Raw genomic sequence first — 25,522 nt, 5'->3', positions numbered from 1 at the left:
GCATTTTGTTAAAATGTAAAGCCCTTAAATATATAAAAAATAAAATACATTTTGATAATACACTTTAATATTCATATTATTCAAAAGGTTGTGTAAAAAAAACCAAAAAAAAACAACAAAAAAAAACAATATATCTCTAAAAATGTTGATTTTATTTGGAAAAAGTATTTAGCCATAACACACACACACATAAACACACATGGCTTAAAACATAGTGTGTGTCATCCACCAAACAATGGCGTTTCCTTCAACCGGCCCAAATCAAATAAAAGCCTGTGCGCCCGTCTTCCTTTATTATCGGACTGGAGCGGGTGGTCGTCTGCTGCGCGGCCCGCTCGCTTCCTTCCTCGCGCACAAACACACCCGCTCACTCAACAAACACAGACACATCCTTCTCCCAAGCAAGTCTTCCCTTCATCCGTCTTCTCATATTTTGTTAGTCACTAAATTTGATGCTTCTTTGACAAGACTGGAAATGTTTTGCATGAAACTCAATCTGTGTTGTTGCTTTTTTCTCTCTCTTTTTTTGTATAATCCTGGCCTCAGGCGACTTGGCAAAGTCATCATGTTGACAGGAAGCTGATGAAGGATGATAGAGGTGTCAAACAGTGTGTGTGCGCGCATGTAGCTGAGGTTTGGCCACAGTATGCTGTGATGTCATTTCTGCGTGTAGCCCCCCCACCCCCACCCCCCCTCATGCGCCACGTTGGTCTTTTGTGGCTCACAGCGGGGATCAAGTGCGTCGCCATAGCTGCGGCAAGCCTATCGCCCCTGGAGACGACACTTTAGAGAGAGGGAATCTTCAACTGCCTACATTTGGCCGGAGGGCAAATAGGAGAGTCTCACGGGGCCAAGTGCACTTTATTACAAAGGTGGTCAAAAAGAAGCCTGAAAGTGTATAAATATAAAGTGTCCTGTGTAGAACAGTGTTTCTCATACATTTCACACCAAGTACCACCTAAAAAATACAACAGCATATTTAATATTCATTTAATTTGTAATATTTAATACTCCATCATACATTTTATTATAGTATGAGTACTTTAAAGTGCATTCTACATGTTTACATATAATGCACAGCAAAATCTTCGAGCCCTGACTAACATTGTGCTTAAGACCATTTTATTATTTTTAACCTCAATTACAAACCATGTGGCCCATCTGTCAGTTAAAAAAAAAAAAAATTGCCCACCCCTGGTTTTGGTTCTCGTGCCCCTTTTGCCTCCCTCCCTTCTTCCTCTTTTTCTTCTCATCTTTATCTCATCTGCTTCTTGCTTGACTGGGCTCACAAGGGATGCTGAGATCCTAATCGCTGACATGACATGCTCCCCTGCAGGTGGGCAGACACACAGGCCTCCGTTTTTTTTTTCATGACTTCACACTTTCCCTCTCATTTCTCTTATTTCTGTCCGGCTTGTTGGCTCCTGGTGGCACAAAATGTGTCATTTCCTGTTGTCTTTGTGGAAAAGTATGCTTTAGGGGGAAAAACAAAACACCCTTGGGAGTTGGTAGCTTTTGTCTTTTAAGCTTTTTTGTATGTGCCTCTTTTTTCCTTTCCTGCTCTCGCCCTGCCTGTATCTCATTACTCTAATCCCATTTATGTTGCACTCATGCCGCTCACTTTCTTTGTCTATCTTTATAGCTCCAACTCTCAAATAAATAGTCAGAATGGAGCTACTGTATTATTGCACATTGACAAATCCTGGTTATGTGTATTAATTAGTGGAAACATTGTGGCATTAAACTCTGATCCCAAGCCCAGTTTTGTTCATGAATTTCTCATGTTTGATATTATTTAAAAAAATTAATAAAGGGATTGTTAACCTGATTTTCTAAGCTGATCCACATTTTCGCAGATCAACATTCGCTGAGTGGAGGTATTAGCCTAATTTGTAACTGGTTGCTGTGTGCCAGCTGAAGGGCAACAATGGGCCTTTTTTGTCCCATCGTAAGCCAAAGAGAAGCCAACGTATGTCTGATAGCGAGGCGGGCAAAGTCACCTAAGTTTATGTTGTGCCAAGTTCTTCTCCTAAAAAGAAAAGAAACAAAGGCTGAAATGAAGCATTAGGAATCTGAAGTAAATCCTTGGTTGAATGTGCAACAACTGGGACTCATTACTTTGGATAATTAAGCACAGTTAAACCTGACTATCTCTTATAGTACAATGGCTGTCATCATCCCCCCCCCCCCACCATTTTATTTTGAGTTCTAAAAAAACCACATTTATTCCAGCCAAACATCGGCCGCCTGGGCATCCCCCACGGACCCTCCGGGGAGAAAGTGGCAGTGGTCGCCGTGGACGACTGCGACATCTCCATGGCGATCCGCTTCGGGAAGCAGATTGGGAACTACTCGTGCGCCGCCCAGGGAACACAGACCGGACAGAAGAAGTAAAAACAAATGCATAACACAAACAAATATATCCTTCAATTAGAAGTACTGATTCAACTTATTTGCTTAAAAAAAAGTTAACAAGTACAGACTCTGAAATGTAATGAATTTTTGCTTTACATTACAAACCTTGTAATAACATGGCTCAAGTGGAAAAAAAGTTAGCTATGCTAGATTAGCTAATTCGATGAGTCTTTTTTTAGTGTTTCGTTTTGCAAAAGTAGCAAAAAAAATACTCAAGTTTTAAATACCTGAAAACTGTACTTAAGTAACTACTTCCAAACGCTCCATACATCCTGCCGGAGTCAATCTTGACCTGAGAATGCACTATTTATGCAAACATTTCAGCATTCAGGGGTTAAGACTTTCTTTGGCCGTTATTGTATCACATCAAATCTCTCAAAAGTCGTCGGCATTTGATGTTTCATAAGCAGCCTCCCCCCTTACTTGACCCACGATGCCCGATCTTGCTCTTGTTGCTGCGATGCTAGCAGCTTAGCCTTGTGACAGGCTTAAGACCTTTACCTCAGTTTACTTTTTTTTTCATGGGAAGAAAATACTATGACGGTTTGTCACATTTTTTTTTCCCGGCATCTTCATCAGATCGCTGGACTTGACCGGGCCACTGTTGCTCGGTGGCGTTCCTAACCTGCCAGAGGACTTCCCTGTGCGAAATCGAGACTTTGTGGGCTGCATGAGGAACCTGAGCGTCGACAGCAAGCCCGTCGACATGGCTAGCTACATTGCCAACAACGGCACGACAGCAGGTCCGTCAAATTTGACTTCAAACCAGGGTTATTATAGTTTTAAAATGTTTATTTCAATTAGTTTTTATTTTGTTTTGAGTTTTGTTTTATTAAATTTAGTTAGTTCTAATTAGTTTTCAGGGTGGTTCTGTTTAAATTATTTTTAGTTAAAAAAAAAAAATGCTTAGTTTTAGTTTATTTTCAGAATTAGTAAAACAAAAACTACTTGTGCGTAATATTTAAAAAACACCATGGTAAAATGACAAAAGTAACGCATTTCTTACCTCACGTTGCATTTCGGCTGAGTTAAATGAAAAAGCAGACGAGCCGAGCCATTGGAGCCAAAAGTCAAGCAGGCAAATGTGTCGCCTAGGAGCGACGTCATCTGAAGGGGCTTTTCTATTGGCTGCTGCTAGATGACGTCACTTCCAAGCGCCCTTATTCTGGTTATATAAATCTACTTAAAATCACATTTAAAATCATCCCCAAAGGCTCATGTATTAAATGAATTACCAAAGACTAAAACAAAGGACATTTTCGCTATAATTATAGTTAGTTTTCTTTTTTTTTTTAAATATCTTCATTTTTATTTTTAGTTCGTTAACAAAATAGTTTTTGGAATTTTAGTTTTTTGTTAGTTTTCGTTAACTGAAATAGCCTTGTTTCAAACTACAATCACATTAAATGCCACTCATCCTCAACGTTTTCCTTGGATCTGAACTTTTTTAGGGTGCCCTGCAAAAAGAAACTTCTGTACACCTAGTGTGTGTCTGAATGGAGGAGTGTGCGTCAGCAAGTGGAACACGTATAGCTGTGATTGCCCCACTGGGCACGGCGGCAGGAACTGCGAACAAGGTTAGGAAAACTACAGTGATGGCTGTGAAGATACAATTTAAGTCATTTTACATGTTCTTTATGCCCATAAATCTTTCTTTTGCCATTTTTGCTGATTATAATTGGAAATGTTTATTTGCAAGCTCTGTATGTCAGTACTTTTTATTTTATAGGTGTGTCTCAAAAGCCAATGTGCATGCTTCTGCTTGCATCTGTGTGTGCACTCATTTGTTTATATACAGTAGAAGTGTGTGTGTGTGTGTGTGTGTTTGGGAGATCAGGTCAGGATTAAGAGTCACTCCCTCCTTTGACTCCGTATGACTCATGCAGCAGTCACAACAGACAAGCATAGAAACTGATGACTGCATAAATCAAATTAGTATTAAGAAAAAAAAAGGAAGAAAAAAAAGAAGCTCTTATGTCCATAAACACCTGCCCTGAGGAGCAAAATTAATTACGTAATTACAGTATTCATCTGAAATTAGAGCACCGGAGCTTATTTTTGGGATCTTGCCAACAGTGATGCCGTCGCCTCAGTTCTTCGACGGCAAGGCGCTGGTATCGTGGATGGAGCCGGACATCACCATCGCCATCCCCTGGTACATGGGCCTCATGTTCCGGACGCGGCAGCCGGCCGGAACCTTGATGCAAGCCAACGCCGGCCCGTCCTCAACCATCAACCTGATGGTGAGCCACAGCGTGCAGCAGACGCCGTGATTCCGTGTTTATTTATTTGTGAATCCTTTCCATACGCGCAGGTGAGTGAGCAACAGGTGAGAATGGAGGTGTTGCAAATGGAACAGATGGTGGCATCGCTGAGCTTTCCGCAAGTTCGGGTCAACGACGGGGAGTGGCACCACCTGCTGGTCGAGCTGAGAAGCGTGAAGGACGGCAAGGCACTCAGATACGTGGCTGCCGTTTCCTTGGACCACGGCATGTACAAGGTATCATTTAGATCGCAAACTATTTTGTATTAAGTGTGCTTCTTTTAATTGTTGTTTACCTAAGCAGAAATCAGTGGTGATTGGCAACGACCTGCCGGGTTTGAAGCTTCAAACTCTTCATGTTGGAGGTTTGCCTGGAGAGGGCAACCACGTCAGGAAAGGATTTGTTGGCTGCATACAGGTACAGTACAGTTTAGTCGGTATTGTTTGTGTTTGGACACCATTATTGAACACATTTTAACAAACATAAAGAGTGGGCTGGGTGAAATGGACTTCAATATTTGTTTTAAATTGTTTTTAAAATGAAAACTCAATTGCCTATTTAAATAGATTTTTTTCCTCTCTTGCTAATAAAAAAAATGTGATTGCTCCCCTCGTTGCCTTCCTCCTGGTTGTAAAAGTCGCTAAATATCAAGAGCAAGTTGCTTAGTGGGTAATAATCACCTTGCTTTTTTAAACCAGCTCTTCTCTTTTCAGTTGTTAGTGTCAGCAATGCAATGAACGATAGCTGTTTGGGTCATTTTTTTGTCGTTTTGATGCAAAAAAAAAATGCTTAAGGACATTATTTCACAATAAAGTGTGATGATTTTTCCTAAAGTGACCCAAAATACACAAAAATTAACACGTTTTGTGTACACTGAGCCCGTTCCAGGTCAAATTTAAACAGTGGTAACAGTGTTCCTGAGAACTGTCTGTGTAGCCATAACATTTTGCACAGGTTCCCGGACAATCATGCACCTGTTGTCTTAACCCCTTCATACCCATTGATGGTTGCAGTGGACATGACATATTTGCGTGTCTAAACCAATAAAGTGCACAATTTGGATGATGTCAACACTTCTGGTTCATGATTGGATCTTAACTAACCAATCACAAGTTGATTTGCATGATGTTCATGTTAAAAATGTTGCATATAAGCTTGGTAAGTTTACAACACGTTACAGCCATATTATCCTGGCGTCCACTATAACAAATAAAAACATGAGATAACCCCCAAAAAATCCATGCTGTTTTTATGTGGGAAAAGAGTCAAAATCAGCATATAAAAAAAATTGCCAAGCAGAAAAAATGCGGGTCTGAAGTGGCTGCGAAGGGTCATTCAAACAGTAAAAGTTTCATATTGTGATTCAATACTTTAATTCATTTTTTCAAGTACAAAATCAACTTGGAATTGTGTGCATAAAATATGAACAGCATTTTTTAAAAATGGTCATCATTCAACAAAATTGATTAATGTCCCAGCCCTCCATAAGCATAAATGAGAAGTGGATCCATCAGATTTCTGCACTTCTCTGTTAGGGCGTCCGCATGGGCGAGACGTCTACTAACGTGGCCAACGTGATCATGTCTCGCGGCCTGAAGATCCGCGTGGAGGAGGGCTGCGACCTGGCCGATCCGTGCGACGCCAACATCTGCCCCGAGAACAGCCACTGCAGCGACGACTGGAGCACCCACACGTGTGTGTGCGACCCAGGTAGCAAGCGCCGACACCGCCCACCCGCCGCCAATCACAAATCCTGAAGGCTCTTTGTCTTGAAGGCTATTTTGGGAAAGAGTGCGTCGACGCCTGTCAGCTCAACCCGTGTGAGCATGTTTCCAGCTGTGCTCGCAAGCCCAGTTCCTCTCATGGCTATACTTGTGAGTGCGGTCACAACTACTACGGACAGTACTGCCAAAATGAGTAAGTCCCTCCTTAAACACGTTTTCTACCGTATCTACAAAAGGTTTGATTGGCTCGGTCTTAAAATGGATTCTCATCACAATAGCTAAGAAGGCTTTAATATTAGACATCACAAACGGAGAGGCGTCGTTCATTCAATCCTGTCGTAGCAGGCAGGATGTTTGATTTCCCCCGTCATGCTTGGCTGGTCCTCCATAGATGTTTCGTCTCCGTGTTCCCGTTGACCACCACTCCTTATGTCACTAGTGCGGAACTGCAGATCACATCAGTCTTATCAGAGAATGTTTGTGTATTTAAACGGCCGAGTCACACTTGGGAAGAAAGATTTGGAGGAAGTTTATTGTAGATCCATCAAACAAATAAGGAGCAATCAGATTTTCTACCAGCTGGTAATTCCATAGCCTAAATCAACATGATGGTATGATTGCAAACAATGTTTTTGACAATTTCTTTAACCAGGGTGGAGAAGCCGTGTCCTCAAGGTTGGTGGGGCAGTCCTGTGTGCGGGCCCTGCGGCTGCGACGCAAGCAGGGGATTACATAACGACTGCAACAAGACGACGGGAGAGTGTCGCTGCAAGGTATCGTCGCGTCACGCGGCGGCAAAAGCACTCACCGGTCACCACTTTTGCAAATGAGTTCCATCATCTCCTTAAATCAACATCACACAATCCTAGAATGGAATTTTCAAATATATTATATTATATTATTCAAAATAATCTATTTTAAAATACATTTTGTGTAATACGACCAACATGTAGTCATCCATATTTTCTTTATTTTCAATCACTAATCCATTAATATAATAGTTCTTATGTTCATTTCACTAAATAAAACCCTTATTTTTCTGATAACAGTGAACCATTCAAGGTATCAGTACTCGCGACGGCGGCCAATGCTGGTATCAGTATCCTCTAGTCTTGAGGCCATTTTACGACCAGGAACTAGAAATTAAAATAATAGAAAAGTACCCTTTATTTAATGCAATTTGAAGAAAAAATGCTATAATGGTATATATAGGTCTTTCGTTAAAATGATCTATCATGGTTTTGGAGGGAAATTCTATGTATCAAAAGTACTAGTAGTATCGGCACTTGGTATCGGTGACTACGCAAGAGTTGAGTACTCGTACTCGTATTGGTCTGAAAAAAGTGGTATTGACCATCCCGATTATAGTATTTGTACTTTATCAAGATTGTCTACTGATTGGTGCAGGAGAACCACTACCGGCCGGAAGGAGAAGACACCTGCTATCCATGTGACTGCTTCTCTGTGGGCTCGGAGTATCGAACCTGCGACCTGGTCACCGGCCAGTGCCCCTGCAAGGGCGGCGTCATTGGCCGCCAGTGCAACCGCTGTGATAACCCCTTTGCTGAAGTCACACCCAATGGATGCCAAGGTATATAACTGGAAATATTCATATTGTGGACGGAGATGTGAGTCTGAAAACTTTTGTCAAAGATTGTCGGAGTTCAGCTTGTTCGAATCCAAACAAAGAGATAAATGGTGTCGCTCACGTCTGCTGGTCCTGCGGTCGAGCTAACTTTCTGCCTTTGTCGCCGGCCAGTCAAGCAGAAGAGGAGAGCCTGCCGTTTGCGCTGTCTTGGCAGTGGGAGAGCGCACGCACAATACAGTAGCACTGAATAGAAGACAGAAGAAGAATGCCGCCGATGGCGCTCAGTGTTTGACCTAATAGAACGTGCTCGGACTTTCAATTGGCGCTCTGTCCTTTCGGTCATGTTTGTGCTTATGTCGCATAGACAGCAGGCACTGACGAAAGCCTTCCTTCCACAGTTGTGTACGAAGGCTGCCCCAAAGCGTTTGACGCCGGCATTTGGTGGCCCAAGACCAAATTTGGACGGCCCGCCGCCATGAACTGTCCCAAAGGATCCATCGGTGAGTTGATGATCCTATGAGGTGTCCTTAGGGACAACTGAGGTGCCGTCGCCATGGCAACACCTTGTTGGCGCCGCAGACCAGGGTTATTTTAGCTTTGGAATTTACATTTTAGTTAGTTTTAAGTAGTTTTCAAGGTGGTTCTGTTAGTTTTGATTAGATTTAGTTTCAGTATTAGTTTTTTTTTTTCATTGTATTTTTTTATGTGTATTAATTATTTAACTCATTCACTGCCATTGACTATAGACGTAAAAAAATAATTTGAACTATTTCTATTAGTTTAACATTTTTCCCACTTTTGTTAACAAGAGTATCAAAACCTAGAATTTTTTTTTATTGTACATTACGAACAGATATAACATTTTTGATTAATCGTGAGTTAACTATTGAAGTCATGCGATTAATTCTAATTTAAAAAAAATTAATCGCCTGAAATTTTTAATTGTAATACTTTAATAGGTTTTCATACTCTTGTTAACAAAAGTGGAAAAATGTTAAACTAATAGAAACGGTTAAAATGAATTTCTGACGTCTATAGCCGTCGGCGGCAGTGAATGAGTTAATGTACACCATTATAAAATGAAAAAAAGCATTTCTTACCTAATGTTGCATTTCGGCTAAGTTAAATGGAAAAAGCAGGCGAGCCGAGCCGTTGGAGCCAGAAGTCACGCATGAAAAATTGTCGGCTAGGAGCGACGTCATCTGAAGGTGCTTTTCTATTGGCTGCTGCTAGATGACATCACTTCAGTGTGACACACTTTCAAAAGTCTTTATTCCGGTTAATATCAAAATGAATGTACTTACAATCACATTTAAAATCATGCCCAAAGACTCATGGATAAAATTAATGACCAAAGACTAAAACGAAGCTATGATTATAGTTAGTTTTAGTTATTTTCCATTAGTTTTCGTTAACTAAAATAACCTTGCCGCAGACTCATTGGGGAGTTTGCTGACTTTTTATTCTTCTTTTCCATATAACAAGAAGGACACTTTAAATGTAAATAAAGCGTTTTCAGCTATGGCAAACTTGCGAGTGCATGTTTTTTTGCTCTTATTATAACGTGGTTTATTTATTATTATTTATTCTTGAACACTTGTGTTTAGGGACTGCCATTCGCCACTGTAGCGACGAGAAAGGCTGGTTGTCGCCTGAGCTTTTCAACTGCACCACCGCCTCCTTTGCTCAGCTCACAAAACTGGTGATTACTGCACAAAAAGTAGAATTAATGACTCGATGCAATATCCAGCCTCACCTACGGCTATTTTAAAATAACTTCTCCTCACCTAGAACGAAGAACTACGTCGAAACAGCTCCAGGATGGACGGCGAGCGCTCCAAGAGCATCGTGCGCTTGCTCCACGGCGCCACCAACGACGCCAGGAGCTACTACGGCAATGACGTGAAGACGGCCGCACAGCTTCTGAGCCATGTGCTGCGGTACGAGAGCCGGCAGGCAGGATTTGACCTCACTGCCGCGAGGGATGCAGAGTTCAACGAGGTACTTCAGTCATGTGTAATATGAAACTTTACTTCATTAATTTGCTCCCCCCAAAAAACGTTAGAATGCTTGTGTCCCAAAGACGTTTTTATACGTTTTTTTTTAAAATAAAAACCATTTATGCTAGAGCACACAGAAAGCTTTAATGCAGCCTCTGAACTGTAGAGAACAGGTGAAGCAATGATAGTAATTAGGTAGCAGAGTATAAGAGATCAAACAGGGTCTTGTTGCAAACAAGCTGATTTCCCCACGTTTTAAACAGATTAGTGAATAATGATGAAACTTATATATAGTTTAATGCTAATTGCTGCAAACCGGAAAAAGATTGATATATACTTTTTTTTCCTGATGAAAGAAGAAACTCTAATCTTTCTTTTGGTAGGTTCCATGTTTTTATAGCAATACAACACAATGTTCTATGGGCCTTTGCAAAATCAGTCAAAATCCAGTAAAACAGCCGGGAGCGAAGGGGTTTACTTCAGTGAAAATGGCTGCGAGTGAATGAGTTAAAAACTCTTGAAATCTGCTTCTATTCATAGTTGAAACCCGAAATACTGTATGTTGTAGAATTTGATTAGAGCCGGAAGTGCCATTTTGGACCCTGACACGAAAGCGCACTGGGAGCAAATCCAGAAGACAGACGGCGGCACTGCCCATCTGCTTCGGAATTTTGAAGACTATGCAAACACTCTTGCACGGAACGTGAGGAAGACCTACCTAAAACCCTTCACCATTGTTACAGACAACATGAGTGAGTCATGTTACGTGCCGTATATCACACCACAACATTTTATTCAGGCTTACATCTTCTTTTCTTTTTCCTCCAACAGTATTTTCTGTGGACTACCTGGATGTGTCTGACCCCCAGAAGGCAAAATTCCCCCATTTCCATGACATTGAGGAGGAATATCCAGAAGAGCTTGAGTCTTCTGTGCACTTCCCTCACTTCAACCTGCTTCGTCAACGGTACAAAGGTAAGAAAACCACTCACGTCAATGCACCACTTTATTGTGGTTTCCTTTCTTTTTCACCATTGTACTTGTCTAAATCAGTGGAGCCCACTACGGCACCTGTAGCACAGACCGGGACCCCACCGGTGGAGGGCCACACGTCATACGACAGGAGCCGCCGCCATCTTGAACCAGCTGTCCATCTCCCTGTTGCCGTAGTGATAGTGTACAAATCACTGGGGAAGCTGCTTCCGGAAAGATTTGACCCGGATCGCAGAAGTCTAAGGTGGATAGAATTGGATGGATCACGGTTATAATTAGGGATGTTCGATACTCACCGATACCAAGTGCTGATACCATTAGTACTTATGATACATACAATTTCCAACAAAACAATGACAGATCTTTTTTTTTCAATGACATATTTATCCCAACTACAGCAAATTCCCTTAAAATGGAATCAAATGAATGGCAATTGTATTTTTTCAATTTGCTTATGTCATTTTGCATAGATCGCATAATAAAATTAGTTTTTTTTATCGATAAATAAGATGACACAAATAATCCAGTGGCCCAAAAAAAAAGTCCCAGGCAAAATATGTGGTTGTACAACGTTTTAAGGAATACAGTGAAGTGCAAAGAAGTCAATTCAATACAATAGGCCTTCGAGTAATTTAGTCATATCTAAGGATTCCTAAAGCTGTTTAGTTTGTGATGTTTAATTGTATCTTGTTTTGAAATCCAGGCTTTTAATTTGGAAGGCTGCTCTATATTTCCATTTCCTGTTTCATGCTCTCTGTTTGTCATTCATTTCTTTTAGTATACATAAAACCCAAAGAGAATCAAAAAAGCCACATTACAAATATAATGTAGTATGTATAAGAAGCTATAATTAGTGTCTGCGAGGGCCGTAAACACTGCTCGTGCTCTATGACAAACGAGGCAATTAAGTGCATGGCAAACGTAAACGAGGCAATTAAACACGGTGAAGTTGAGCTACAAACATATATAACACACATTGAACCACAGATATAGGTGATATTACGCACAACAAGAGTACTTACTTATTCTCAGTAATGCGCACCGAAATAGTGCCTGCCTGATCGTATCGCGGTTGAACACGTCACGCTACAGGATTGGCTAGAAATTATCCAATTGACGACAAACATTGGAAAGTAAAAATATTAAGGATGTAATCAAAATAACAAAATGTACAAGCTGAAATGGTAAAAACGTAAACAAACCTAAGAATATAAAAGCATGATATATTGAATAAATAATAAAATTGATTGAATAAATGATAAATACACAAATTAATTGCTTGAGATGTGACAAATATTGTCAGTTTAGATTGTTAATGGGGTCCTATTATCATTAAGACTGTTTTTGTGATGTATTGTGATTTGTGAACTGCTAAAAAAGAAACCAAACCGAAGTGAGCACGTCTGAATCGTGCATTTCGTTTGCGCTGCTGGACTGACGTCATCGGCAAGCTCGACGGTATCCTGCTTTTATATTCTTAGGTTTATTTACGTTTTGACAATTTCAGTCCATATATTTTGTTATTTAAATTACATTTTAATATTTTCTTTCCAATGTTTTGACATCAACCGGATTTTTTTTTTCAAATAACTTTATTGAACAATTGTGAACGGATAATCTGCAGCCAATCCTGTAGCGTGACGCCATCGGTAGGCGACCCCGATACAATCTGGCAGCCCGATCACATCTGAAGTGAACGCGTGTTACCTCATAAGGAGACGCACAGGAAACGAACGAGACGGAACAAAAATCTCGTTCCCGCCCAGTTTTTCTGACAGTTACTGACTGATACCAGTATCGATACCTGTCGCAAGTACCGATACCATGAAATGTGGCCTGGTATCAGCCCGATACCAATACCTAGTATCGGTACTCGCCCTAACCTAGTTATAATAGTTTGCCATTTTTCATTATAGTTAAATTATATATAGTTGAATTTAAAACTCTGTTAGTTTTAATTAGTTTATAGTGCAGGTTTGTTACTTTTTTATTATATTTTTGAAAATGCTTTGTTTTCGTGTAGTTTTTATTAGTTTTAGTATTTTATTTTATATTTATATTTAAGTCAAGTGTAAGATAAAATAAAAAAAAATAAGGTCACTATGTATTGTTTACTAAAGTAAACTGTAATTTAAAAGGAACCTGAAAGCTCACATTAACAAAGGCGAAAACAAAGGACATCTTTTCTACAACTAGTTATTAGTAGCTAGTTTTATAAACGTGAGATTATTTTTCTTTTTTTTAATCCTTTTATTATAATTTTTTTTTTGATATCCATAATAACCTTGATATGGATCAAATGAGGCAATACTCATATGTATGCGTCGTCTTTTCAGGGTCCCTAACCGTCCGGTGATCAACACAGCAATCGTGAGCGCCACAGTACACAGCGAGGGTCCCCCACTTCCGTTGGTCCTGGACCCCCCCATCACGCTGGAGTACTCGCTACTGGAGACGGAGGAGAGGACCAAGCCCGTCTGCGTCTTCTGGAACCACTCCATTGCGTGCGTTGCACTCACAATGCTCAGAAGATGTTATTTCTGCTTTCTGCGTCAATGCTGTGTTGATATGTGTGTGTTCAGGATCGAAGGGACGGGCGGTTGGTCCTCCAAAGGCTGCGAGGTGCTCGAGAGGAACAACAGCCACATTAGCTGTCAGTGTAACCACATGACCAGCTTCGCCGTGCTCATGGACATGTCCAAAAGAGAGGTACTGATATCACCTTTCACATTCCGTCCACCTTTTCTGACCTTGCCATCATTTCTCTTTCCGCTCTTCTCGCAGCACGGCGATGTTCTCCCCCTGAAGATCGTCACCTACGCCACGGTGTCCGTCTCGCTGTTCTTGCTCCTGCTCACCTTGATCCTGCTGTGCCTGCTGCACCGACTGCGCTCCAACCTGCACGTCATTCACAGGAACCTGGTGGCGGCGCTCTTCTTTTCCGAGCTCGTCTTCTTGCTTGGCATCAATCAGACGGACAATCCGGTGAGAGCAAATGTTTTGTTTGTACCTAATGTTGTAGCCTACTTTGTAGGATCTGTATTTTATGCTAATAAGAGACAAACTAGACCAATTTAAATGGCTGGTGATAATACATGGCAGGTGATGTCAAACTTTGGGATCTAGGGACCCTTTACAGTGGAGACATTTTTCCACACTCTATCCTTAATTCTCACCTATTTACTTTTTTTGTGGCAATCCACTTCGTCCGTGACAATCACAATATGTTTATGTGCTTAAACAAAAAACAATTTATTTTATATATTTGAATGAAATGTATGTGGAGCCCCCGAACCCCAATACGGTGCTCAATCGTGTGATCTGCGGCAAAGAGTAAGCATCAAATTGTTTTCATGATGGTCTCATTTTGCTGCATCACTTGCTGTGCAGCGGGCCTTCTTTCTTATTTTTGTAAAAAAAAAGTTGTAAAAAGAACAAGGAAGCAATCTTTAATATCATGAGACAATATTTTGAGAAGTCATGATCTTATGAGAATAAAGCTGTATTTTTCCAATGTAAAGTCTCTATATTATGATATTAAAGTCAAAAATTAATGAGGAATTATTATTAATTATTATAATTATTATTCTGGGGAAAAAAGATGCTTCTTCTAAAAGAAATATGACCAAATTCACAAAATAAAATATTGTAGGGGTGTCAAAATGAGTGTGTTAATTTTGAGTTAATTTAAAGTTCCTTTATCGATACTATTTTTTTTAAACACACGGCTGATGACCCTTACTTGGAAGGCAGGTAGGCTACTGGGGGGATTCCAGTCGCAATGCAGCAGACATGTCCACAACAAAATTTTCCAGTAATAAATGTGATAATAATGCATATTCTTGTGGATACTGGGGTCAAGTTGTATTTTACAATTTTAACTCATTTGCTTCCAAAAACGTATAAATATGTTCTATTTCAAATGTTTTAAGTGTCCCAAAGACGTATTTATGTTTTGTTTTGTTTTTATGTTTTTTATGCTAGAGCATACTTAGAAGGCTTTGATGCAGCCTCTCAACTGCAAAGAACGGTTGAACAAATAGTAGTTATTACACAAACGGCCAGCAGGTGGCAGCAGAGCATAGGAAATGAACCAGGACCATGTTGAAAAAACCCTCAATTTCTCAGGATTCTAAATAGATTTGTGAATAATGATGAAACTTAGCTATATTTTAATGCTAATTGCTGCAAAACGGAAACAGATAGAAATATACTTTTTTTTTCCTGATGAAAGAAGAGACTTAATCTTTCTTTTTGTAGGTTTCATGTTTTTATAGCAATAGAACACATTAGACTGTGGGCCTTCCAAAATCTGTCAAAATACGAAGGGGGTTGCTTCAGTGAAAATCGCCTGGGAGTAAATGAGTTAAAAATGTGCAGAATTTGACAAGTTACTTCATGTTAAAGATTAGATCTTAATATGAAAAGAAAAATGCACTGAGCTGTCATCAACGTCATTCAAATGCAATTATGCCATCTAGTGGCAAAAAAAATGACCTCAACACAAATCAATATCACATTTGTTTTTTACAGTACAGTACATCGTTCTAATTTTAACTCAATTTTATGAATTATTAAATTACTGTATCAAAGACAAAAGATGCAGCCATATTTCTAATAGTTAAACATTTGTTTCCACTTTTATGTTAATAGTATGACAACTTAGAAAATAAATATTTTTTGGTACATTTGTTTTTTGTACATTTAGAACAGATATAACATTTGTGATTAATCACGAGTTAACTATTGAAGTCATACGATTAATCACAATTAAAATGTAAAATGTAAAATGTAATCGCCTGACACCCCTAAAAGTTTTGTTGTAAAAAAAAAAAAAAAAGTAAAATAAATACATCCATGTGAGATTTATTTGACGATGTGTCACAATCATGTCTTCTATTGGCACCAAGCTGATGTAGCTGATTGGTTTAGTTTATCATATTGTCCACTGCTCCTAAATGTGGGTATGCACTTTTTTAAATTATTCAGCATAATAATGTATTGCAAATTATATTTATTATTATTATTATTATTATTATTATCTTAGGCTCGTGGACCCCAAATTGAGAGCTCCTGGTCTCAACTAAAATAATGTCATAGTATCAGCTTGGAACGTTTACAAGATGTGCACACACACACACGCACACCTTCTGTGGGATCATAAGATGTGAGAATACTTTGAAGTCTACAGTACACACGCACGCACGCCTCCCTGAGTGGAGACATGCTGCGACTGGTACCTGTCTCAAGAAACAGGCCTCACAGCCCTGAGGCAAGCATTCTAATTGAACCTGATAAATCTCTCCCATGTGTCTTTTTTTTGGGGGGGGGGGCACTTTGCATGTCTTGGGGAGGCATTAGAGCAGGATTTAAATGTGCTTTTAGTCCACCCTGGTGGAGATAAGAGCTCTTTGTACCTCCAGAGGGGATAATGGGTCATTGTTGGCTTTCTGGAACTTCCCATCTGCATCCAGAGCTTGTGAACGTTAATGAAGCTTCCAAGTTTGGAATGTGAGGTTCTTAGCTTGTTTTCAAGTTGCAGTTAAACAGGTGAGGGTGTGTGCGGAGTGCGGACCACCTGCAGGATGACTGATCAAGCTGCCATATTAGTTTTTCTGGCTCTCTGATCTCCCCCGCCATAAATAGATATTGCAACTGTTCTTTGACTAAGTGCATTCCTCCTTCCAGTAGAAAAAAAATGCCATGGAAACCGGGAGGCAGGAATGTTAAACGTTCAATTCTATGCTCTTGTTTTGAATTCCTTCTTTCTCAGTTTGTGTGTACAGTCATAGCCATCCTCCTGCACTACTTCTACATGTGCACCTTCGCGTGGATGTTCGTGGAGGGTTTGCACATCTACCGCATGCTGACCGAGCTACGCAACATCAACCACGGCCACATGAGGTTCTACTACGCCATTGGCTGGGGCATCCCAGCTATCATCACTGGTAAACTAAAAGCTAAGGTTACCTTCCTGGACTCAAATTCAATTCTTCACGGCTGCGCTTGGGTTTCCTTTTGTTTTAGGCTTGGCTGTCGGCCTGGACCCTCAGGGTTACGGCAACCCCGATTTTTGTTGGCTGTCTGTGCACGACACGCTAATATGGAGCTTCGCAGGACCCATATTTGTTGTGGTCTTGGTATGTTTTTGCGCTGAAATATTCAACAGTGCAAATCATCAAAACAGAATTACATATTATTTTTGTATCAATAGGTGAACATAGTAATCTTTATCTTGGCGGCGAAGGCTTCGTGTGGTCGCAGGCAGAAAGCAGTTGAGAAGTCAGGCGCTATGTAAGCGCACACATCTACAAATATCACATGCAGATTATATCATAATATAGGATTAAATCGGGCTCTTCAATATGGTTTTAAAATGAAATTGCAGATTTAAAAAAAATCATTTGCTGTGTACCTTTTCAGCCCAGCACTTCGCATGGCCTTCCTGCTGCTGCTGCTCATCAGCGCCACCTGGCTGCTCGGCCTGATGGCAGTCAACAGCGACGTGCTTACCTTCCACTACCTGTTTGCCGGTTTTAGCTGTCTGCAGGTGAGCACCTATTGCAACTAATCTATGGGCCTCTTAAAGGGGAGGAAATGTGCCAATGGCGTACAGTAGAGTGAAACCAAGCCTTACCGCACATAGCAAATATCTACAAGTAATTGACTCCTCCCTAGAAAGATAATCGCCAATAGATGCCACAACATGTCGACAAAGTATAGTTTTCTATTAAACGAGGCATTGGCCTGAATAAATGAAGCTCCTCCCTTCACTTCAACATTCACATCGAGAGGGCGTCAAAGCAATATTTTAATTTTAGACCTGAGCAGAAAGACCACAAAAAGATGAGGTTTTCAGTGAACAGAGGATCGTTTCGCAATAATTCACTAGTGCCAAACCTCAGATTTGTGGTATTTACCTCTAAATGGCACTAGAATTAAAGTTAAAAATAAAAAGTCAAAATGTTAATGATAAACAATTTCACATTATGAGAATGAAGTCGTATTTTTTCAGGGGGAAAATTTTAATTGATATGAGAACAAAGTAAAGATGTTAGGATAAAAAGTCTTCTTCTTTTTTTTTTTTTGAATAAAGACTTATTTTTCCAAGATAGTCTCAGAATTGTTGATATTAAATTGATTGTTAACAATGATTGAAGAAAGTCAAATGCAAAGATACAATTTTGGTCTTAAAGTTTTACACCAGTTTGGAAAAGGTGCCATTATACACAATATATATACATATATATTTGTACAGTATATATTTGAATAAGAGAATATAGTAATAATAGAAAAAATTAGTTACGGTGGCTGACTGGTTAGCACGTCCGCCTCCCAGTGCAGAGGACATGGGATCGAGTCTGGGCTTCGGCCTTCCTGGGTGGAGTTTGTTCTCCCAGTTCTTGCGTGGGTTTTCTCCGGGTACTCCGGTTTCCTCCCACATTCCAAAGACATGCATGGCAGGTTAATTGAGCACTCCAAATTGTCCATAGGTGTGATTGTGAGTGTGGATGGTTGTTTGTCTCTGTGTGCCCTGCGATTGGCTGGCAACCAGTTTAGGGTGTACCCCGCATACTGCCCGAAGCCAGCTGGGATAGGCTGCAGCGACCCTTGTGATGGATGGATGAAAGTTTACACTTCTTTAAAAAAATACATACAGGTGTGACAGAAGTATGTATGTAGTTATATACACTGCAAAAAGGACTGTAGAAAATTTAAGAAAAAAATATAGTAAAATAAGAAAATTATTAACTTTAAATAAGCAAAATGATCTGCCAACAACTTAAATTTACCTGTAAGATTTTGAAAAATAAGAAAATAATACTAGGCCCACATCAACCACTGCGGTCTTGAAAATAGTATTTTCAGACTAAAAACAAGTAATGTCGAGCTGTAATAAATATAACTATTTTCTTAAAATACATGAGTATTTGTTTATACACTTAGATAACTTAGCCTGAGTGTCAAGCAGAGGAAGGTAACAGGTCCCATTTTCTTTGTCATGAAAATTAGCTTAGTAAATATAACGAAATGAAACCATATTGCACTCGTCTGATTGTTTTTATACTTGTATTTTTTTCCCCATTTATCTTATTAGTAGATTATGTAAAATCTTAAAATAAGAAAACTTATGAAACACAAGTTCAGGGCCTTTGATGTTGGTTAGTTGTCATCTTAAAATGGGGGAAATGCTTGTTTTAATCCTCACAGTACTTAAAACTGGCTGTTAACACTCAATGCCAAGACTGCTTGATCAAATAAGATCATTAAGTAATAAGTATCTTAAAATAAGCACAATGATTTTGCCTGACAATTTCATTTTAAGTAAAAGTAACTTGTCAAATCAAAATAAGCAAATTTAGGTTAAATTTAAGAAATTATATCTTACTTAAGATTTCAGTTTTGCAGTGTAGCACTCTTCATACATGCACAATACACATACTCAAAGTGTGAAAACATCCATAGAACAACATAAAAAAGCACACACACAACAACCTGAGAACTATGTTAAAAAAGACATGGCGGGGCACCGAGAAACTATGTGAGGAAAACCACCCACTTTGCTTTAAGCTAAGGTAGGTAGAAGTAATTGTTTTATTAGGTTTGTTCTCTTGGTCACCAGCGGCCATATGAAAGTATATACTTATTTTGAACGATAAGACTAAAATTATTTTGTGGGCCCCTGCTGACTCAAGTATGAGAACCACCTCACTCAACAGTGCAGTTTGGAACCATCATTGAACACAATTCCCTTAAATTTGCAGGGCATCTTCATCTTCTTCTTCCATATCATCTTCAACAAAGACGTGCGGAAGCATCTCAAGAGCGTCTTCACAGGGAAGAAGATCCTCGCGGAGGAGTCGGGCACCACTCGGGCCTCTTTGCTCACGGTGAGGGGCCGCTCGTATTCTGGACTCTTTTCTTTTCGCTTTTTCGCTGACTGGTCATCGTCGTTGGCAGCGCTCCGTCAACTGCAACAACACGGACGAGGGCCACACGTACCTGGCGGCCATGGGCGAGTCCACCGTCTCCCTGGACAGCACGCTCAGGTCAGGAAAGAGCCGCAGCAGCTACCTGGCTTACGCACTCAGGAGGTACAGCACGCCCACTGACCGCATGGCCGCTTTTACTTACGCTCTGTGCATGCATGACTCACAAGCACTAACACGCCACAAGCTCATCCTTTGGGCACGCACACACACATTTTGATGAAAGGCATTTTACTCTTTCTCGACTAAAATCCATGGAAATTTTTAAAAAGCAACTGAAGCCCCAAACACATACAGTACAATCCCCACAAAAGTTAAGGATATTTGTATGTCAGGAGAAATTTCAAGATGCACTACAACCTTACAGTGAACTGAAATTGACCTTCTCTAAAGTGCTTCAGACTTTCTCCAGCTGCAAGGAGCTGAAACAAAACATTTCCAAGGATGTTGACCTTTGCCGTTCTGTGACACGCACAATATCTTGGTTGCAATCTGCCGATAACATTCTGTCAGTGCTTTTCACACTTTTTACACTAAGTGCTTCCTCAAAAAATACTTGGCTCTCCTAGTACCACCATAATGAGCCACATTAAAATACACTTGATTATTGGACGGAAAAAAATTAAGAATGTATTGAATTTTAATATAAATGTTTGAAAAAGTCTGTTCTAAAAAATAAATACAAATAAAATAAAACTAAATGGAGATGTGTTGTGCTTAAATGTTAAATTAAAAAAATACAAATAAATCACTGTTCAATTTTGCACAGTTGGAACATTCTATCACCATTAGTGGTACATGCACCACAATTTCAGAATAACCTTTTTCTTTATTTTGTATTTATTTACTTGGGCTTTTGTGTATGTATTATGTCTATCCAGTGATTTGCATTTGATATGATTTTCTAAGGGTAGTGGAATCCAATACAACACGCCCTCCTGCCTTCATGCACTGTTTTTGAATTGTGCTAAATAAACAAAACAAGAAAGTAGTTTCTCAATTTCCTCCCTCACCCCCATAAAACAAAACAAAACAAAAAACAAGTATCCCTAACCTTTTGTGAGTGGTAAACATTAATTAGCATCCTCCCCTGTTATTGTTGCCCGTCCTTGGGTCCTTTGAAATAATTCAAGGTTTGTTGTTATTGCAGTGTGTACTGCATAGCAATTCTGCTTGCATGGCTTTTGCCACCACTTGGCCTCACTTTACACCAGTGATTCTTAACCTGGGTTCGATCGAACCCTCAAGGTTCGGTGAGTCCGTCTGCAGTGTTCGGCGGAGGACAAAACACACACACAACATATATGGAACGTATATGGTGTTCCACAGGGTTCAAATCTGGGGCCTCTGTTGTTTTCATTATATCTGCTGCCCCCGGGTTCCATTTTATGGAAACAGCGGCGGTCACAAAGTTGTCTCCAAATCTTCATTTTCAGTTGCTCCGGCATTGACTGGTGAACAGTCGCACCCACAGTTTGGGAAACGTCCCTTTTATTGTTTTTACCGACGATCAGATCAGAGTAGTTAAGTGAGTCAGGACACTCGTCCAGCTGCTTCAGATTCTTTACAGAGGGGTTTAACAGGTATTAGATTAGGCCTGCGCTGGTAAATCTGTCATCGGGGTAATATGAGCTGACCCCGCGAGGTTAATGGGTGCCGTGTGGCGGGGACGTGGCGTGCCGCCTGGTACCGGAGGCAAGCAAGCAGGGTAGATGTAGGCACGAGATTGGAGCATAACTGCAGAGAAGGGAATTTATGACTGACACGCGCTGCATATTTTTGTCTTTGTGGCTGTTGGCGTGAGCCAAATTCTGCTCAGCTTCAGGTGGAGAGGAAGGAATGCAAGAACTGACATATTAATGGTCTTGAAAATGTTGAATTGTCTGTAATTGCTGAGAAAGGCTATCAGTTGGCTATCTATCTACTTCTAGTACTATCTGAACCGTTGTCTTGTTTTTTTCATGATCCTGTGTAAAAAATAATTTCCATCTTTTTTTTATTTATTTTTTATTCCTCGGTCTTCCTTCTCAGGGAGGAGTCAGGCCAGAAGCCCAGCGTCTCATCAGGAACGGCCAAAGGACACACGGATCTTGACGGGCCTCTTTTCCACAGAAGTGGCTCCAAGGCAGATGGTGAGTGCTTTGACATTGACAAAAAATCAACGTTTTATCACCACTCGCCTACTTCCACGTCCACAGACTCCGACTCGGACAGCGAGCTGTCATTGGACGAGAACAGCTCCTCTTACGCCTCGTCTCACTCGTCGGACAGCGAGGACGACGACGTCGACGTCAAGCCCAAGTGGAACAACGAGAGGCAGCCGCTTCATAGCACACCTAAAGGTGTGTTGGAAAGCAATCTAATAAATGAGCAGATGAAAAATGAACATCTGTTGCTGACATACTACTGTAGCAACAAAGAGAACATGGACGATAAGTCATTGTTTAATATAGTCATGGTTTTGTGAATTAAAATACACACATTACCAACCTCGCCTAACTCACCCATGTTATAAGCATGAACACATCTAAATGGTTAGCAACATTTAGCGAAGTTTGATTGACTACTGTAGAAAATGCCTTAACTTCCAATTTCTGATTTGCTGGCTAACAGCCAATCAGGGTGATCACTTGTCACTGACGTTTTGCATATTGAATCTGGTGAATAGTTTTTGTTATGGAACTTTACCCCCCAAAAATACTAAATACATAAAAAGACATACAGGATCTACACCAACAATTGTATCTACTTGAGGAACATCTGCTTATGGAAAGAGCACATTTTGTCAGTAAATAACACCTACAAAACAAACCACACCAATGAAAATGTTTATAAAAAAAAAAAATTAAAACATGAAAAAATTTGGGAAATAAGCGAACCAAATAAACAAACATTGTCATGAAAAGCTCATGAGCAAACAAATACAGCACAGTAAAAGAACCAATACTCAAGGGTAAAATTATTAAATAAAAATATGTTCAATTTCCCAAGATAATGCATTTGTTTATCAGTTCAAGTACAAGAGAAGAGAGAATGTTATTTATTTTTTTTAAGATTATTTTCTAGACTCATTCAATTCGAGCTAACATGCTGTCTATATACACTGTTATCTGATATATTTAAGTACACAATTTCACTTGGTTTCCTCACAACCTTCCAGTGGACTCGGTGTCCAATCACATGGTGCCGTACTGGCCGACGGACGCCACAACGGCCAGCGACAGCGAGGACCCCGGTGCTCTGGAGAGGCTGCGCGTGGAGACCAAAGTGAATGTGGAGCTGCACCCGGAGAGCAAGATCAACCACATCATGGACCGGGACAGGGAGACGCCTCAGGACAGAGACAAGCAGGCAGCCGGCAACGTCAAGGAGGCGATGACGCCCACGGGTCAGACCAATAGCAACCATCAGCCGGAACAGAGAAAAGGTAAGAGAAATCTGTTTTCTAACAATGGGTGCTATTAAAGAACAGATGCTAAAAAAACAACTTTTTGTTTCTGTCAGGGATTCTGAAGAACAAGATCAGCTACCCACCCCCTCTGACTGACAAGAACATGAAGAACCGTCTCCGGGAGAAGCTCAGCGACTACAACTCCCCCACCATCACCTCGCCGCCGCCAAACTACAACGTAGCCACCTCCCCGTCCCCGACGTCAGTCAACATCATGGTGCCGTCGTGCCGCCGGCCTTCGTTGGCCTCCAACGACGGCACTCGCCCCGGCAACAACGGTAACGGGTCGTTGGTCAAACCGGCCGTCGCGCCACGACCGCAGATTGCCGTCGGCTCATCGCAGGCGGGCGTCTACCGCGACACTAACGGCGGGATTGCGATGCACTTAAAGTCGGGGACGGTCAACGGCGGCAACGGCACAGACTCAGAGTGAGTGAAGTCAAGTTACATTAATGATCAATACTCCCTCTAGTGGTACGTAAAATAATCACTTCCTTCATACGGTTTACTTGTATGCATTTGCATTTCATCTTTAACAGAGGTGGCAAATCCAGGTCCAGAAAGTAAAAACCCTGCCACAGTTTGGCTTTAGCCTCTGATGCTAGCTAGCTCCCTAGCAGGTAAATGAGCGCCATGGGAGCTAGCTAGGGAGCTGTGGCAGGGTTTTTACTTTCTGGACCTGGATTTGCCACCTCTGATCTTCAATAACTTTTTTTTACTTTTGTGCAATGCTTTTTAATTGGATCATTATTTAAATATACTTTTTTGTTTTGAAAAAGGAAAAAAATAGGTTAATTACTGTATAGACCTAATGTGATTTATATATTTATTTTGCAATACAAATTTGTGTGGATTTTTTTTAATTTGTCCATTTATTTTTCATGTATCAATTTACAGAATTTGTTATTAACCTTTAACAAATATTTGCAAAATGTAAGAACATATAGTATGAAACTTCTTCTGCTGGCCTAACCTAATTTATTTTCTTCTTATAATTATATGTATTTTTATTTAAATTTAAATCATTCTTTTCTTAATGGCTAAACATGCAGCGTGTCACACTGACCTACTAACATTTTTTCATCTAAAAAGGAAACAAATATGCCAAAGTATGTTTGGCTAATTTGAAGGTAATTGTCCAGCCTTTGCTCAATGTTAAGCTAAAATGCTGCTAATCTGTTTTTATATCAGATTGCAACGGCAAAATAACAGCCTGCTTGAAAAACCACATGACCACTTCCTTCACCCTTTTGCATTCACCCCGCATGTTGTTGTCTTCCCTCTATGCCTCCCTGCTTAATCCCGCTACCCACCCCCCCAATTAACAGTGGCAGTAACGAGACTTCGATCTGACCTGTTAGGGACATCCAGACCAGCCCACCATTATGAGAGGAGTTGACCGGACCCCGGGAGACCCGCGTCCATCCACCGTCTGTCTTTCTCCGGAGATCAGTATTACCCAGTAGAAGGAACGAAGGAGCGATAAAGGGAACAAAAGAGTGGAGGATGATGGAACCTGAGTGCCAAATGCATAAAAGGAATAAAAGGAGGAACGGAGACTATAAAGATGAAGACTTCCCCCTTGGAATGTATTACAAATGTGACTAGTTGGGAAAACGTTGGTTAATTAGTCCGTTAGGATTTCATGGACTGGAAGGCAAAAAATAAACCAAGTGCTCCTTTTGTTTTACTTTTGAACTAAAAGAGAACTGCAAATGAGACGAGCGTTGAGGCCTTACAAACGCATTCGCCCATTTTTAAGTTGTGAGCACTAATGGAAGGATGGAAATGTTGAAGCACTATAAAGCCGTTACTCACACTTCTCGTGAAGAATCTGCCCGTTTTCCTCCGGAATTCTCCTGTTCAAACCCCAGAATTCACATCGCAGCTAAACTTTAAAGTTATGTTTACCGCTCACAAGGTGCCTTCGTCTTGTTTCCACCTGTGTTCTGCCTGTGTGATCAATATTGTTAATAAGTGGTTATTTTTGTAATGTTCGGACACTGGAAATGTTTTGTAACATAATGTATATTTATTTTTTATGTTTCTCGGACACTGGAGTTAAAAATCTGTCAAATTAAAGATGTTGAATTTGTA

General features: G+C 40.4%; 1 protein-coding gene across 10 annotated transcripts in view; it reads left to right on the top strand.

The window, feature by feature from the left end:
- The window catches only part of celsr1a (cadherin EGF LAG seven-pass G-type receptor 1a), a 59,449-nt gene extending 33,927 nt beyond the window's left edge, over positions 1-25,522 (top strand). For 2 of the 10 annotated variants that reach the window (XM_086059190.1, XM_086059194.1), the window contains 30 exons: positions 2,233-2,390; positions 2,995-3,158; positions 3,867-3,992; positions 4,492-4,658; positions 4,730-4,915; positions 4,983-5,096; positions 6,215-6,389; positions 6,455-6,596; positions 7,056-7,176; positions 7,811-7,994; positions 8,390-8,491; positions 9,599-9,693; positions 9,783-9,992; positions 10,560-10,743; positions 10,823-10,966; positions 11,045-11,228; positions 13,321-13,488; positions 13,567-13,693; positions 13,769-13,969; positions 16,758-16,932; positions 17,012-17,124; positions 17,199-17,278; positions 17,408-17,534; positions 19,750-19,875; positions 19,946-20,079; positions 22,006-22,106; positions 22,173-22,316; positions 23,135-23,401; positions 23,479-23,854; positions 24,787-25,522. In XM_086059190.1, the coding sequence (XP_085915316.1) occupies positions 2,233-2,390; positions 2,995-3,158; positions 3,867-3,992; positions 4,492-4,658; positions 4,730-4,915; positions 4,983-5,096; positions 6,215-6,389; positions 6,455-6,596; positions 7,056-7,176; positions 7,811-7,994; positions 8,390-8,491; positions 9,599-9,693; positions 9,783-9,992; positions 10,560-10,743; positions 10,823-10,966; positions 11,045-11,228; positions 13,321-13,488; positions 13,567-13,693; positions 13,769-13,969; positions 16,758-16,932; positions 17,012-17,124; positions 17,199-17,278; positions 17,408-17,534; positions 19,750-19,875; positions 19,946-20,079; positions 22,006-22,106; positions 22,173-22,316; positions 23,135-23,401; positions 23,479-23,854; positions 24,787-24,814 (4,623 nt within the window). In that variant the 3' untranslated portion in view covers positions 24,815-25,522. Of the gene's footprint in view, positions 1-2,232; positions 2,391-2,994; positions 3,159-3,866; positions 3,993-4,491; positions 4,659-4,729; positions 4,916-4,982; positions 5,097-6,214; positions 6,390-6,454; positions 6,597-7,055; positions 7,177-7,810; positions 7,995-8,389; positions 8,492-9,598; positions 9,712-9,782; positions 9,993-10,559; positions 10,744-10,822; positions 10,967-11,044; positions 11,229-13,320; positions 13,489-13,566; positions 13,694-13,768; positions 13,970-16,757; positions 16,933-17,011; positions 17,125-17,198; positions 17,279-17,407; positions 17,535-19,749; positions 19,876-19,945; positions 20,080-22,005; positions 22,317-23,134; positions 23,402-23,478; positions 23,855-24,753 lie in introns of all 10 variants that reach the window. The other 8 variants (XM_086059193.1, XM_086059188.1, XM_086059192.1 and 5 more) reach the window with 6 other exon arrangements.

Source organism: Leptonotus elevatus, chromosome 17, assembly GCF_054856555.1.
Source record: "Leptonotus elevatus isolate MCC_2025b chromosome 17, RoL_Lele_1.0, whole genome shotgun sequence".
Classification (NCBI taxonomy): Eukaryota; Metazoa; Chordata; class Actinopteri; order Syngnathiformes; family Syngnathidae; genus Leptonotus; species Leptonotus elevatus.
Note: the sequence above shows the minus strand (reverse complement) of the source record. Positions and strands in the feature narration are given on the sequence as shown.